The following is a 16,628-nucleotide window of genomic DNA, read 5'->3' on the forward strand; positions in this document are numbered from 1 at the left end:
CCTTAATGCACAATCTTTTAACCTTAGAACCCTTGTGACGGAAAAGTGAATTTTCAATAAAGGCAACTTTGCGCTTTACTATATGTCTTCGTGTTGGGAATATATCTCAACAAATGTCTCAACCATCTTGACAAGAAGCTAGTCTGAATGATCTCTTCCATTGACATGAAAGGCGTGATATGGTGAAGCAGATTGTCTTGTAAACCATTAAGCAAATCACAGAGTCTCCTACTAGGGTTTGAGATCCATCTCTTTCTGTGTCAGAAAGTTTTGCATCTTACTTCCTTCTACCTCCTTCATTTTCTTAGATAGCTTTCAACTACATAATTAATACTAATTATCGAGAATTGAAAGGGAAAAACTCAAGATCTCATAGGAAAAATCTTGTTTTCACTAGGGATTCTATCCAAGTCCTAGCCAAATTAAAACGTCTAAATACTGAGATATATATGTTGATAATCACTTGTTTCTTTGAATATATAGTATCACTATTGCATAATAGGATTTGTATGGATATATATGTTGATAAACTACTAACTGATAAAATCAAAACAATTGCATGCATTGGCCAAGAGTCCTATCAAAGCCAAAAGAGGTAATCAACACAGTGTTGGTACTTGATTCAGTTGTAGTGACCCCATATAAAAGGTTTATCATCCAATTATTAGTTTATTATACTACGTACATATGGTCATGATCCCTTAATATGATAATTGCCTCTTGAGAGTCATCTTTGCATTTCAGATGCACAATTTTAGGTGCATCAATCAACATTTCAGTTTCATTCTCTACTGATAATTATTCTCTCAAGTTCTCCAGAACTATTTAGCAAATCCTAATGAGTTTAGTTTCATGTTCATGGCTCTTATGTAACTCTTTAACCACACTACAATCATCTTCCTCCTCTTGGTTTATGTTTCATCCTATGAAAAGTTGTATATCTAAAAAGTTTTGACAATCTCCATGATAGAAGAAAACCATGTTCTTGAGATCTCTAGTATTCTCTTTCACTGAAATCATATTGTTGCTCCATTTTATCACCAATCTGAAATTTTGGGTAACAATTTTGTGAAAATAAAGTTATGAAAAGTGAAAAAAGAAGAAAAACATTAGCGACCGTATATTAAATTTTGGAGGTAAGGTAATATTTATAACAAGAGTTTTTAGTTGAGAAAAACTCTTAACAAATACAGAACCTAGAGAGCTCCCATTTTGTTAATCCTATGCTTAATTTGGGACATTTAATGAGGGCTTCTTTTTTTTTTTTTTTTGCATCTTCAATAAACACAATATCTATGCAACAAAATAAGGAGAAATAATGTTTGTTAATTGTGTCTTGTCATTACTGATAAGAATTTACTTAAAAATTGTCTAACACGAACAATGCAATTAGTATAGGGTTTCTAATCGTTAAGCGCACCTTTTTCCCTTAATATCAATAAAAATAATATTTTTTATATAATAACTGAAATGAGATATCTTTTTTTTTTTTTAATATCAAATAAGGGCATTCATCTTCCTCCTCTATTAACGTTTGTCGTCTTTCCAACGTGGTACGCCGGTTTGAACTCAAATTGCGGAACAAAACCATGAGATGGCAAACGTTTGCCTAAACATCGGGAAGATGACAAACTCCTCCTCCATGTGTGCCATCAATAGCGGAACAAAAGCAGGCTCCTCCAATCTAAACGGTTTAAACTCGAATTGCTTCAGTAGTGAATCCATCACCATCTTCCCGATGTGGTACGCCGGTACTTACTCCAACGCGGAAGTACCAACATTGGAGGAAGTACCAGCGTATACCGTCTTCCCAACGTTGGATTTGTTGCAATTCTTGTAGTGATAAGTACTAGTATACACCATCTTCTCAATGTTGGATTCGTTGCAATTCCTACAGTGATAAGTACCGGCGTACACTGTCTTCCCGATGGTGGATTCGCTGCAATTCCCGCGGCGACAAGTACCGGCGTACCTCGATTGTCTGCATCTGAAGCACATATCTATAAAGTGTAGGCCATCGCCGTGAGGAGGTCCGTGAACCTGTAGTTTACGATCGTCTTCCTTTGCATCTGGTACACGATTGCCGAAGAAGAGGACTTAAACAGTTTTGGTTGGTAGGTTGGCAGGCCATGGTCGAAGGACTTACACAGAGGTAGGGGAAGACGATCAACACTGTCCTTGTTTGATATTTTCCCCAGAAAATACCCTGTCTTGGTTATTATATAAAAATAGTATTTTTTATTGATATTAAGGACACAAAATTGGCCTTATCTGCTATTATCCCATTAATATACTAGACAACACAAAACATAAGACAACCCATTGTGTGCTTGAATAACTGCAAAGTCAATTATAAGATCTTGAACATGATCAGCATTGTATAGAAACAATTCTAGATGATTAGGCAAATAGGTAAAACACCTCCAAGATCAAAGTTAGCGTTCATGGGAGATGGCAATCCCTTAATATTATATTTTCCTCTTGAGATCTATTCTCACCATTCCAGAGATTGCATATTAGGAGCATAAATCACCATTTCAGTGTCATCAAATTCATTAACATCCTCGACAATGTGCAAGATGTTGAGGTTACAAAACATATTACAGTGCTTCAATGACAATTCTGCAAGTGTTGGACAATTACAAGTTAGATCACTAATTGCATTCTTAAGTAAATAAAGAGCCACAAGAAACAAGGTTTTGAGCGACCTTAAATGTATGAAAGCAGGAAGACTAAGATAACAACAACATAATTATACTAATCAAATTCATTAACATACTCGACAATGTGCAAGATGTTGAGGTTACAAAACATATTACAGTGCCTTAATGACAATTTTGCAAGTGTTGAACAATTACAAGTTAGATCACTAATTGCATTTTTAAGTAAATAGAGAGCCACAAGAAACAAGGTTTTGAGTGATCTTAAATGTATGAAAGCAGGAAGACCGAGATCACAACAATATAATTGTAAGCTTCTTAATGTTCCACATCTAAAAATGGCAGGAGGTAAGTCACATAATTCATCTCCAAAGCAATAACTAATTGGAACATCATCGTCAAAATCTAGATCGAGTTTCTCCACATCATCCTCTAATGCGTAATCAATCCATGAGTCAATTTGGGATTTTTTAGTGGAGTGAGTATCTACCTTAATGCACAACCTTTTAACCTTAGAACCCTTATGACGGAAAAGTGAAGTTTCAATAGAGGCAACTTTGCAATCTCCTATATGTCTCCATGTTGGGAATAATATCTCCACCGTCTTGACAAGAAGTTAGTTTGAATGATCTCATCTATGGACATGAAATACATGATATGGTGAAGTAGATTGTCTTGTAAACCACTAAGCAAATCACGGGTGTCTCCTACTAGGGTTTGAAATTCATCTCCTTCTGTGTTAGAAAGTTTCTGCATTTTTAATTCCTTCTACCTCCATTTTCTTGGATTAGCTTTCAACTATAAAACTAAAGCTAATTATCGAGAATTGAAGGGGAAAAACTTATGATTTCTACGATACTTAAGAACACAAAACAAATGAATAAGATAACACATATAATTTAGAGTAAAATTTTATGGATAAATTGAAAAAAAAAAAAGAAACAAAAAATAGAAGCAAACAAGGAGACATACTTGTTGAATCGATTTAGACAAATACCGCTCCAATCCCTTCTTATGACTTTGATATTCCATAAGTCGTTGATTGCCCATTTCATGTGTTATAATCTTGATTGTTCATGACCTATGAATAGACCTGTTCATGGGCTGGGCTTGGGCTTAGCTTTTGTCAAAATTCTAATAGGCCCGACCCAAAGCCTGAGCCTGAGAAAGTGTAAAATTGGACCTGGAGCCTGGCCCGTGAACAGGTATACCCGTGAATTAGGGGAAGAAGAAGAAGAAAGAAAGCAAACGGTGGAATCGAAGGAGGAGAGAGATGGGAAGAATCGAAGAAGAATGAATTCTGTTGTTGGTCACCAAGAGTGAAGACGATAACTCCTTTGGTATATGAGTGATGTCTGAGCCTACGATTGGTGCCAACTAACACTTGTAATTAAGTACTTTAACAGAATTTATCTATACCATATACTAAAATAAATGGTGCCGCCGGCTGAAAATTAAATCAGCTGTATGTACTCTCGTATTGCAAGGTTTTCTCTTTCACAAACACACTAGCCAAAATTCCTAGTTCATTAGCTTTTGTAAAATGATGAACATTGGCTCAAACATAACGGTTCTGTTAACAAGAGCATCCGTATGTATTGTTCATCATGAATGAAGTTTCCAAAGGAAGTCTGATAGGTCAATGAAGGGAATAAATTCCAACGGACAACCCACTGTTAGATTTATTGCCACAAACATGAGATGCTCATCCAAATGCTGGATTGTGCAGATGTCTTTCACAATTTCCAGCTTCATATAACCATTCGTCTTTTGAAGAATAACACCCTCCTCGTCTTCGCTTCTTTCTGGTATCATCCAATTCGGTAGGGCTCAAATCTTTTTGTATGTTGGGGCAACTACGATACACAATGTCAGCTTTTTGTATGTTGGGCTCATATATCAGACTAACAAGTTCTATTTGGGTTGGGCTCAGCCCAGACCTATCCCATCCAACCATAAATATAGGGTTTTGTTGGAATGTTGTGTTAGGATTTAGGATTTGGGTCCAGTCCATGAATTTATTACTGGAGTGGAACATCATCCTTGGTTCCACAGTTTGCTGAACAGTTATCATGTTCAGCCAAACCCTGTTCCTTCAAATGGGGTTATTATTACTTGGTTCTCCGTATTATTATTTTTTATTTTTTTCAAAAATTTATAAATTCCAATTCACATGTATGTTCTCTCTAAGTTTTCCTAGAATGGAGATGAAATAGCAAAGGGGAAAAAGGAGGTGTGCACCAAGTGATGGGAGTGCTCAAGGCTCCATGTACTATTGCAACTTAACCATCTCCCACTATTTCTACACCTACCAGTTTGAGAACCTATTCTCCAATTGCAGCCCCCTAGTTTCTCATGCCCATGAATCTGGGAGTCAAGATTCATTTTATTTTCTTAAAAATTTTATCAATTGGGTTTTATTTTAAAATTTTAAAGAATAATAAAGGACAAATTCAATATATATATTTTTATCAATAATAAATTCAATATTTCACTTTTTTTTTCCTGTGAGGTCAATTGTAAAAATGCTTAGGGGTACTTTTAAGTCGACACATAAACCATAAGAGTAGAATAAGTCAATTAACTAAACTATAAAGATAGTATAAGAAATTTGCCCTATTAATAAACCGATTATAAACGGAAACAGGCGTTGTTTAGACAAATCTCAAACTATAAGGTGATTTTTAATAAATTCATGAAACTATAACGGATCTTTTAGTAAATAATCCAAAAAAGTTGCGATGTGTTAATAAAAGTTTCGACGGTCCAGATTAAAGGTTGGTCAACCAATTGGTCCTCGGATTGAAGGGGACTAGGGAGTACGGTATTCCTGTAAAGCTTTGCAACGTGAAATCACCGAAATGCTTGAAATGGTTCATTTGTCCCCAAAACAGATCAGAACCCGCCGAGGCAAGCCCCTCTTCCGCCGGATTCGACTCCAATCATCCATAGTTTCTGGTAAGAAGCTTTTTCTCGTTCTGTAGATATTTCGGTCTTTTTTCTCTTTTACTGATATTTCTTCGAGCAGATCGTGAATTTTATTTACTTATTATTGGTAACCGATTTTGATGCGAAATCTGTAAATCTGATCTCGAATCGGAGTGTTCAAATACCTAAATTGGGGTTTCACAAAAAAAAAAACCTAAATTGGGATTTTATGTTCCAACTGGTCTTCTAAGGTTATATTTAGTTTTCGGATTTTTCAATTATCACAGTTATTCTGAAGCCTTAGGTTACGAAATTTATATCTTCCTCTCTGATATTGTTCTCAATTGATATAATATAAGATCTTGAAGTAATGTTTGCATTCAAGCATATTATTGCTTAGGTTTTGCTCAAATTGCAGTGAGTTTGTGTATTCGGAGAATTTTCTTTTATACTTATTTTGCTTATGAATCTCGAGTTTCTTCATACTAGAAAGTATGTGTTTCTTTACCCCTTCCCTCCATTAAAGATCAAAGTTTATTGGATCCAGAAGAGAAATTTTAGTGGTTTGCGTTTATTTGCACACTCGTCTACGAAAGTATGCAGTTGTGCAATCCTCACTGATGAGTTACTAGATTTTCTCTGTAGGTTTGACCTTTAGTGTAGGGGAGACATAATTCTGTTAGAAAGTTTAACCTGAGTCGATTTATCGGTTGACAGACAGAGAAACACAATCTACACTTAGTGTTTAGTTGGAAGGAGCAATGCCATCACAGAAGATTGAGACGGGTCATCAAGACACCGTTCATGATGTGGTCATGGATTACTACGGCAAGCGTCTCGCTACGGCGTCTTCTGATACTTCCATCAAGATCATTGGTGTGAGCACCTCAGCATCACAGCATCTTGCCACTCTGAGTGGTCATCAAGGTCCTGTGTGGCAGGTTGCATGGGCTCACCCCAAGTTCGGCTCCATCCTTGCTTCTTGTTCCTATGATGGGCGAGTAATAATTTGGAAAGAGGGCAACCAGAATGAGTGGACTCAAGCCCATGTCTTTGATGATCACAAAGCCTCCGTCAATTCCATTGCATGGGCTCCTCATGAACTTGGTCTCTGTTTGGCCTGTGGATCATCTGATGGAAACATATCGGTCTTCACTGCCAGGGCTGATGGTGGTTGGGACACTACAAGGATTGACCAAGCTCATCTCGTTGGGGTCACTTCAGTTTCATGGGCTCCATCAACAGCTCCTGGAGGTCTTGTTGGACCTGGCATTTACGAGCCTGTTCAGAAGCTTGTCTCCGGTGGCTGTGATAATACTGTGAAGATTTGGAAGCTGCAGAACGGAAGTTGGAAGATGGATTGCTTCCCTGCCCTTCAGATGCACACTGATTGGGTGCGGGATGTGGCTTGGGCACCCAACTTGGGGCTTCCGAAGTCTACCATTGCCAGTGCTTCACAGGATGGGACTGTAGTCATATGGACTGTGGCGAGAGAAGGGGAAAAATGGGAGGGTAAGGTTTTGAAAGATTTTAAGACCCCAGTTTGGAGAGTCTCCTGGTCATTGACTGGAAACATATTGGCCGTGTCTGATGGGAATAACAATGTAACATTGTGGAAAGAGGCAGTTGATGGAGAATGGCAACAGGTGACAACAGTTGAACCATAGAATTCAGCTTTTTCAGTTTTTCTCTTGCATTACTATACCATGCTTTAGGTTTCCTCTTCCACTCTGTTGGCAAGAGCTTTCTCCTTTTTCTTTTTTCCGTTTTCTTTCATTCTCACTTTCTTGAGTGTAGTGAGCCAAATACTTTTATGTAATTGTGTTGTTTTTATAGTTGCTTCTACCTACTTTAGGAGTGAAAGAAATGACGGTTGAGGTCACAAACCCTTTTTATTGGATTTGTGAAATCGTCTTCCTGATGTGTATGGCTATACTAGTTCTTCATTTCATCTCTTCAACTTGGTTGTGCATGCTTTTACATGATTCTGTTTTACAACTCTATTGCATCTGGGTATACTAAAGATGCCAATCCACTTGGATCATACATATTAAGTTGCTGTAATCTTTAGAGTTTTTTTTATGTTGAATTGTCATAGAAGCAACAAGTACAAGGGACAAGTAGAAACTGAATGTTCTCACAAGAAAGCATGGTAGAAGTCTGGAAGGGAATGTTAGTGATCCATCAGTAGCCAGATGACATGCAATTTGTAACATCCACTGACGAGGTTTAACTTTTAGTATACAACGTGAAATCTGCAGATGGTTTGAGCTGACTTGGGAATGCGAATTTTGATTTAGTAGGATGTCGTTATCCCAGCACTCTTATATTTTACATGCAATCCCTTGCTTTAAGTAATGCATTGTCTCCCAGCTGGCACACCGTTTTTTTTTAGTTACCAGAGAGAGAAGAACACGACATTAAGGCTGTATTTGGTTTGATAGAAATAAGAGAAAAGAAAGTTGAGGGTAAATTCTCAAGTAGTTTCACAAAATTTTTAACAACCTTCCCTGAACTTTCTGTTTCTCTCCTATTTTCTTCAAAACTATACATTACCCAAGGGAAATATGTGTGATTGAGTAGCCGAAAACATGCAGTTGTGATAAAATTCAACTTATTTTCTTCAAGTTGGTATACTGTGGTCAAACCTGTGACTTGTGATTGAGCTGAAGAATGCCAATGAATTCAACCAAAGAAATCAAGAATTCAAGATCACAAGATGCATGATTAATGGAGTCATGCAAAAGTCATGTCTTAAAACCAAAATCATTCATTGTCGAAAACTACATTGTTTAATTAGATATCATAATTTTTATTTTCTTAAGAGAAATGGTTAACTGATACGTATTTGCTAGTCTCCTAGTATGTATTTGGTTCCATTTATGTTTATTGAATAAATGTTTGTATTTTATTTGCTGGTAAAACCAAAAAATGTAATAATTGCAATTGTTTATGACAACTAGGCACTAGTCACCACTAGGCACCACATCAGCACAACAATGAATAAATGTCTGACTGTTTGTGGAAACTTTAAAAAATAAATTCCACAAATGGCTGTCATGCACAAAAACCAAAGTTCACTTTTTACATTTCCGATGCGTGCAGAAGAACAAGCGAGAGAAAATGCTGAGATGGTGCCTATGTGGCACTGTGAATAAATGTTTACCGAATAAACGTAAACGGAACCAAACACTCTCTTAATTGTCCTATAGGGACATTATGGAAAAATGATTTTGTATAAATGAAAAAGTAATTTTCTGATGAAACGAACAAACGAAAGTAATTGTCCTACAGGGACATTTGCTAGCCTCTTAAAAGTTGGCAACACTTCCAGAAGAAAAATCTCTACATAAAGTATTGTTTCTGTCAATGGTGGAATGACAAGTGATTCTATAGTAATAGGGAAACCGAGGAGATTGAGTTTTGAGAGTCCAAATGTTTTTGAGTAGGATTTGCAAATATTTCTTGATTTGGGAGGCTAATGAGAAAGCTTGGCTTTGAGGCTAAGCCATTTTAACATGCTCAACCATGATCAAAATGAAGTTTTGACAATATGTGGTGTAGAATAAACATTAGGTCATTAGCGATTTAAGAAGTAAAATGTCAGACCTGAGCTAAACATAAAGCATGGTTATAAGAAAAGAATTGGGGAACTAACGATACATGGAGCTGTAAGTCTGCAACTGTTTATCAAACAAACAGGCCTTCACTATAATTCAGGTCTTGATTCATTTCCCCATTTCCTTTTAAACCCATTGAAACCTCTTGAAAAGTAAGTGGGGTCATAAATGTATTCACCAAAATCTAGGTTATGGTGCATAGAAACCATGACTAGATGAGGCGCCACTGTATAGCAGTTTCTCAAAATATAAAATGAAAACTAGATAAATAAGTAACCATACCCAAAATTCAATCAATGCACAATCCTTGATAAGCTGGTTATTGAGTTGACACAAATATTAGTCAAAGAAATGATACCAATAAGAAAAAATAAAAGCAATTACATCAATCCTCCCAAAACTATTATGAATACAATAAAACCCCAGCACAACATGACCATGATGACCGGACACTCCACTGACCATCTCAACCACATAAGTTCTATGATAGTTATAGGAAGGGGAGAATCACAATAAGTTAATATGAAATATCACTTTGGGCTAGATGGGTTATTATAAGTAAATCCATTTTTAGTTTCTACGCTGGTTTTGTATGAGGCCTCGGCAACTAATTAGAAGGTAAACAAAATAATTATAATCATTCAAAGGCCCCATTCATCATCATAAGCTAAGCTTGTCCCAACTATATGGGTTGGGTTGCCAATTTACCATGATCATGTGTGTAACCAGATGCAACTATTTTCTGTTCTGTTCCAAGAACAATTTCTTATCAAAGCAAAGCTTAGTACAGGAGCATAAGTAGAAATAACAGGGGAAAAGATTCACTGTTATTCAATCAATTTGCTAATACAAGAAGAACCTTAACCATGTAATCGTAACCAGATGGAACAGAAGATCCATCATCCAGAATTAATTAGATTAAAGGAAATATATAACAATGAATGATAAAACAAAAATGAAAGAAACAGCATATTTGGTCAAACTAAAATTGTTGCCAAGCTATAACCAGGAGTCTTGGCAACCTTTCTGTCCTTCATCACCCTTCTTATCCTCTCAACATCTTCCCACATACAAGCACTAGCATATATGTTGGATAACACAACATAAACCCCATCATTCCAAGGTTCTAGCTCTTGGAGATGCCTAGCTACCCACTCTGCAACCTCCACATTCCCATGCTTCTCACAGGCACCCATGAGAGTCCCCCAAATAATAGAATTTTCCCTCATCGGCATCCTCTCCACCAATTCTTTGGCTTCTTCAAGCAATCCAGCGCGTCCGAGTAGATCCACCATGCAGCCATAGTGTTGCATCATGGGCGTGATTCCATATGTCCTCTTCATCATTTGGAAGTAGTGTCTCCCATCTCCCACCATTCCACCATGCACACATGCGCTCAGGACCCCTACAAAAGTGACATGGTTAGGCCTGACTCCTGCTTGTCTCATGGAACGAAAGCAATCAAGAGCATCATATGCACATCCGTGCAAGGCATGACCCATGATCATCGATGTCCATGTAGACACATTACGTTCCACCATTCCTGTGAAGACCCTGTGCGCCAGGTCCATTCGGCCACACTTCCCGTACATGTCTATAAGAGAATTCAACATCAAAATTTCTGCTTTCTCTAAAGTTTTAGCTTGGAATACACATTTGTGTAACTGGAGAGCTAAGTTCAAGTCCCCCAAATTTCCACAAGCAGAAGTTACACCAACCATGGTCACATCATCCGGATAGAAACCACATTGTCTTAGCTGTATGAAAATATTTATGGCTTCCTTAGCGAATCCTCCTTGGGAAAGGCCTCCTATGATGGCATTCCAAGAACCCAACTTCCTCTCATGGTTTTGTTCGAACAGCTTACGTGCGTTATTGAATTCTCCCACTTTGCAATAGAAGCTAATGAGCCCGCTCTCGCAGAACTCGTTCAACTCAAGGCCTCGCACAATAGCAACAGAATGAAGTTGGCGCCCGGCGTCAATTGCATAAACCTGACACACGGCCTTTAGGACAATAGGGATTGTATAGGAATCTGGTGACACCCCAGCTCGTGACATGGCAATATAAGCGTGAAGTGCCATGGATGGGACATCGAGCCTGACGTAGGACCTTATAATGCCGTTCCAATAAAATAGAGAGGGATAGATATCTAACATTTGGGTTCGAATGATTCGGGCATGTAGTTGACAAAGTTCTTGTAAGCATGTGCAGTTCGACAGTTGGGTAATGATAATTTTGGCCGGATCCTGATCGGAATCCGGCGATGTGGTGTTCTTGGGAGATTGAACATTAGTTTGGCCTTGAATGTGACAGGAATGGCTAGAAATGACACGGCTTTTGGGTCTTTTGGCTCTACGAAGACCAAGTAAGAGTAGATGGAATGAAGTCATGTGGTATTGTGGTGGATTCAAATACGCAGGATTTGGTTAGTATGACTTGAAGGCACATTATCAGATTATCTGACCACGCTGCTTAGCGCTTAGGAGTCAAGGCTCAGGAGACTCAGAATGGGATCCATGACACTAGTAGATTGGTATAATGGTATTGGTCCCACACAAGATAATAGGTTTAAAATAAGCTTGCTGAATGGCTGAATGAATTCAATTTTTCAAACACCGGCATTTCTCTCTCTCTCTCTCATGATACGTTCACGTTCATAGATAGGTGTGAGTGGGCTTGGTCCAAGAATTGAGGTCAAGCCCAACTTTTCAATCTCAAATTCATCTCATAACCCAAGCCCAACGTATGCAGCAAAACCTGGGTTTGGATTAACTTGGGTTCATAGTTGCAAATTTAAGCTCCGTTTGTTTGTGATACAAATACCAAATCGGGGTATTTATGTATTTTGGTTCACGTTTGCAAGTATTTATTTGATGCGTAAAAAAGTAATGATTATTAGAGTAAAAATGCAAATTTTTGATAGTTTTATACTCTAAAAAAGAGAGCATTATTGTACCTATTTTTTGGATACAATTTTGTATTCTCTTGATAATTAATTTTTTGACCAAATTTAAGACATTAAAGCATATGAAATTTGGAACATTTAATGACGGGCCCACACTTTTGCACCCATTTCAAACAAACAAGACAGAATACAAAAACAGCTTAAAATGTGAACAGTATTTACATTCATGAACCAAAAAATGAGTAAATAATAAATGTTTTTGAAAAGCAAATGAAAAAAGATTTTGAAAAACATTTATTAGTGCTTGTCTAGGTGCAACATATGTCAAACAGTGAAAAACGTCTTATTTCACAATCCGGGGAAACATTTTCTTGACAAACATATTAATCAAACAAAATTTAGACTCTATTGGGGAAATGCCTATTTGACAGTAAAGTGGTGTCATTTATCTAATAAACAGCAATAGAACCAAACAATTAAATGCCCCGAATAGCATCATCAAACTGCTTAAATGGATTAAAACCAAAACTATCTTCTATCATCTAACAAATCTAAATGGTGTTTGGCATCAAGGTGGTATATTTACCCTTGAATTTTAGCATAAACGTTTCTGCCATAGAAGTGCTTGACAGAGATGCATGTTTAACAGGCATTTAAAGCGTTCTAAATTTTCATTAAAATTTGCAATAATTAGGAGTTGGACAAGTCAAAAAAGTGGTTCACTTTTTTATTTCATAGTGGTGTTTTAGCAACACCATATATCTCGGAAGTGTCAATTTGGGCGGTGTTTGGCATCCATGCCGTTTGCTGAAAAAACGATACCACGTAGGCATTATATCAGAAAAAGCGATGTTTCATAAAATGACCTATTATTTGGTATCGTTTTTCTATAAATCACATTTTATAAACCGGAAAAATGTGGTCTGAAGCAATGCCAAATTTGATGTTTTTTCAAAAAACAACCTGTTGTGGTGTAATGATGTAGCATCATCTTGAACGTTGGGTAATATGACCAATGCTGAAAACGGTTCTATATCAATGATACCAAATAAAACCAGTACTGTTTTCTCAGAATATAATCTATTGCATCACTACATCCAAACAAAAAAAAAAAGCACTATTTTGGTATTTTTCTAAGAAAACGATGCTTACAACCAGACATGCCCAGCACCTACTTGATGTTTCCACCACAGCAATGCAAGAAATTGTTCTAGACTATGTTATTGCATTGACATTTTCTCTTGAACATACATATACAAAATACATTTGTTTGCATGCTTATGCTGAAAAACTGATATGATTAATTATTTAAATGCAATGAAAATGCCAAACACTCTCCAAGATTTGTCAAGGAATCGGTGCAGAGTCTGCAGACTGTTGTCTCTATACAAACTTAGAACCCCCTAGAATCAAAGTTCAAATTTTCATTAATATTAAGGTGGTGATTCTTTTTGGAATTGAGGTGAGGGAAAGTTGGTCAATGGGATTTTGGTTTCTATGGATCAAGAAACTCATGTTCTTTCAGATTTATATGGAGACCAGGGAAAATTTATTTTTCTCTTGGGTACCACTTGCCCAGAAAAGTGATATCCATCTCCTAAGTGGATAAATAACTTTTCCACATGAGAAAAAGTTGTCAACACTTAGGTGGGATAAAAACACCCTTTCTAATAATGATTTTTTTTGTTAAAAAGATCTTTATCTTATTTATCTAAAAAAAATATTGATAAATACATTTACCTGGATAAATAATCTATCATAAAATAAATAGGGCATAAATATCAAATCAGGAAAATAATAATTTTTTTAATTTTTAGTACTTGTCTTGAGGATATATTTCCAATGCATATTTGAAATGTGGTGTGGGGCATGTGTGGGGCACGCACCATGGGGAGCGATTGTGAATTGTCTGTTCAGCCGATGTGAGTTTCTTCATTTATTCAGCTGATCACATGAAATTCTGACTGCACGCTTACTAGAGATTCCCTCTGGATTTCATTAATCAGCACCATCAGTTGAGCTTGACTCATCCTTCTCCTTGCCATGTTAATCCCAACAAGGTGAGTTGCATGTCTCTAAACTCTATCCTCCTGTTAGGGCCGAGGAATCCTCGAGTATAGAACGAAGCTGATAGCCTAAGTTCAGAGCCTGGATGAAATCATTCCATTTTAACTTTTTTTAAGGAAATTGAACATTTAAGTTCACACATCATATTTAAGATTTCATTCATGGAGTCACTCAAATCTTGATAAGAAATAGAAATAAAACTTATAATTTCTAAAAATGAACTCATTTTTAATTCTGATACCGGAACCAGAATCACTAAAAAATTTGCAATTTAGTATTAATTTATTAATATTTTTATTAATTTATTATTACTTTATTATTTTTGTAGTACTTTGCAATTTAGTACTTTGTCATTAATATTTTATTATAGTATAACGTTTCACTTTTATCTTTGTGAATGGTCTATCCATATTTTAGTATTAACTTAATTATATTATACTATTAATGCATTATTATTTTATTAATTTAATCTTATAATTACTTTAATAATATTTAATTAGTATTAGGGTTTGGGCTTTTTTTTGTCAAGAATTTTTCACTTCTTGATAGACTTTGGAATGGAAATCCCATACCAAGGGGGAGCCATGAATGGCCATTCCTCCATATGGGAAAAACCCATTTCACAGAAAAAAAAAAAAAAAAAAAGGGAATCAAAATCTCATTTCAACCAAACAAATAGTTGGAATTGGGCTAGGCCATTCCAATTCCAATTCTAATAATAGGGGCAGAGCTAGAATTTTTTGTTGAGGGGGCCAAAACCTTGAAAATATAGATAGGGGGGACCAAAAACTAAGATACATGGGTAAGAGTGTCAAAATATAAGTGGGATTTAAATGGGTTTTATGAGAATTTTAAAAACATAGGAGGGGCCATGGCTCCCCTCCGCCACCCCCTGGCTCAGCCCCTGTCTAGTAACCTATTCTAAGGGAACCAAATTCATCCTCACATTCTATTTGCCTCCAAATGTTGGAACGCATATGTGAGTGATTGTGTCACTGTTCGAAAAACATATAAAATGTCAAAGAATTTATATATAAGGATTGACTCACAAGTTAATGGATTAAGCTTTTGGGATAGATATGGTGTCAAGTCCTATGTACACGTATGAGCTCCCTAATTTAGACGACTCTCTTCACCTTACCCAACACTAATTAAATTCCTCTATAGTCATTTCCTTTCCTCTTAATAGGAGAGTTTCAATTGCCAAGTAATTTTATTAAATGAATCTATAGTCTAAAACAAGTCAATAAAAATTGCAAACTTAAGCATTGATTAAACTAGCTAAATTTTATAGTTTAGCATATGGTTATTGTTATTTGTCAAGCTTTGTATTGTTAACAGAAATAAGAAGAGAAAAGGAAACAAGATTAAGAAGAGAAAAAGAGCACACACAAATCTACATGATTCGGCATAATTACATAAAAATGAAATTCCACTATTTCCAATCAATCAGTCAAAACCCTAAGAGAAAGCTAGTATTGCATATACCGTTTAGGATGAGGTCTCTTGCATAATCTCATTTGCTGGTGTAATTTCTTCATTTTCCGTAAGGCTGCGTTTGGAAACAATGCAGAATGTAGAGTGTAAAACGGTTCATATAAATTGTAAAATTGAGTTAGTTTTGCACTGATAAATTTACCTTCTTATCAAACAGACTTTTAGCTGTAATAGATGCAAACATGAAATCCAATAATGCATATGCTTTTTTTTATCAAAAGCCCACTTGAATACAAATTTACTTCTTTTTTTATTGATGTATTTTTACATCTTATTATCAACATAAATATGCATTGATTTATCATTTGTCAATGCATAAATGTAATATTGCCAAACATAGGCAAAAGTAAACTAGAGTGCAAATTTACCCTGAACCAAAATTTATACTCTATTTGCATTGTTTTCAAACACAGCCTAAGAGCAGACATCCTTCATTTCAATGCATTGTTGGAATCTTCACAAGAGATTTAATTTCTATAACTAAGGAGGCTACAAAAATAATTACCATTCGTTGAAATGACTGAATGCCCGTTTGGGAGGGATTTAACGCAGTAGCTTCTGGTATCACATGAGGTGAAAAACCTGGAACATCATGAAGCCATGTTTGATATATATATGAGCCGGAAAAATCAAAATGTTAGGCAACTACCTACTCTAAAGTGGCTCAGGCAATGCAGAATCTCTCCCAAACGGGGCGTGAAGCTCTGGCTTTTCTTCGCTTGGGAGTAATTAGGGATGCAAATGGATCGGATTGGATCGAATTCGAATCAGAATATATCTAAATCCGATCCAATACTGTTCATGCCGGATCTGATAAGACTTGATTTGAATTCGAATCCTATCAGTAAGTTTGATCTTTTGATCCAATCCGATATGACTTGTTTTCTTTAAAAATTAATAAATTATTAAAAGGAAAATAAAATATATTAATTTAAATAAAATAAAAAC

General features: G+C 36.2%; 1 protein-coding gene and 1 pseudogene across 3 annotated transcripts; one reads left to right on the plus strand and one right to left on the minus strand.

The window, feature by feature from the left end:
* The first annotated feature begins 5,436 nt into the window (after nucleotides 1-5,436).
* On the plus strand, nucleotides 5,437-7,548 carry LOC148847100 (protein transport protein SEC13 homolog B pseudogene; annotated as a pseudogene). Of its 2 annotated transcripts, none has more exons than XR_016101340.1 (2): nucleotides 5,437-5,618; nucleotides 6,234-7,548. The product of XR_016101340.1 is annotated as a protein transport protein SEC13 homolog B pseudogene, transcript variant X2 (transcript). The 2 variants fall into 2 exon arrangements; XR_016101339.1 differs by having other exon boundaries at nucleotides 5,438-5,618; nucleotides 6,306-7,548.
* A 2,457-nt stretch (nucleotides 7,549-10,005) lies between these two features.
* On the minus strand, nucleotides 10,006-11,842 carry LOC148847101 (Tetratricopeptide repeat (TPR)-like superfamily protein). Its single transcript, XM_088951179.1, has one exon. It carries the CDS (start codon nucleotides 11,599-11,601, stop codon nucleotides 10,186-10,188), a length of 1,416 nt encoding a protein of 471 aa, XP_088807305.1. The 5' UTR covers nucleotides 11,602-11,842; the 3' UTR covers nucleotides 10,006-10,185.
* Between the last annotated feature and the right edge of the window lie 4,786 nt (nucleotides 11,843-16,628).

This window comes from Nelumbo lutea, chromosome 6 (genome assembly GCF_056320005.1).
Source record: "Nelumbo lutea isolate HS-2025 chromosome 6, American lotus-T2T, whole genome shotgun sequence".
Lineage (NCBI taxonomy): Eukaryota > Viridiplantae > Streptophyta > Magnoliopsida > Proteales > Nelumbonaceae > Nelumbo > Nelumbo lutea.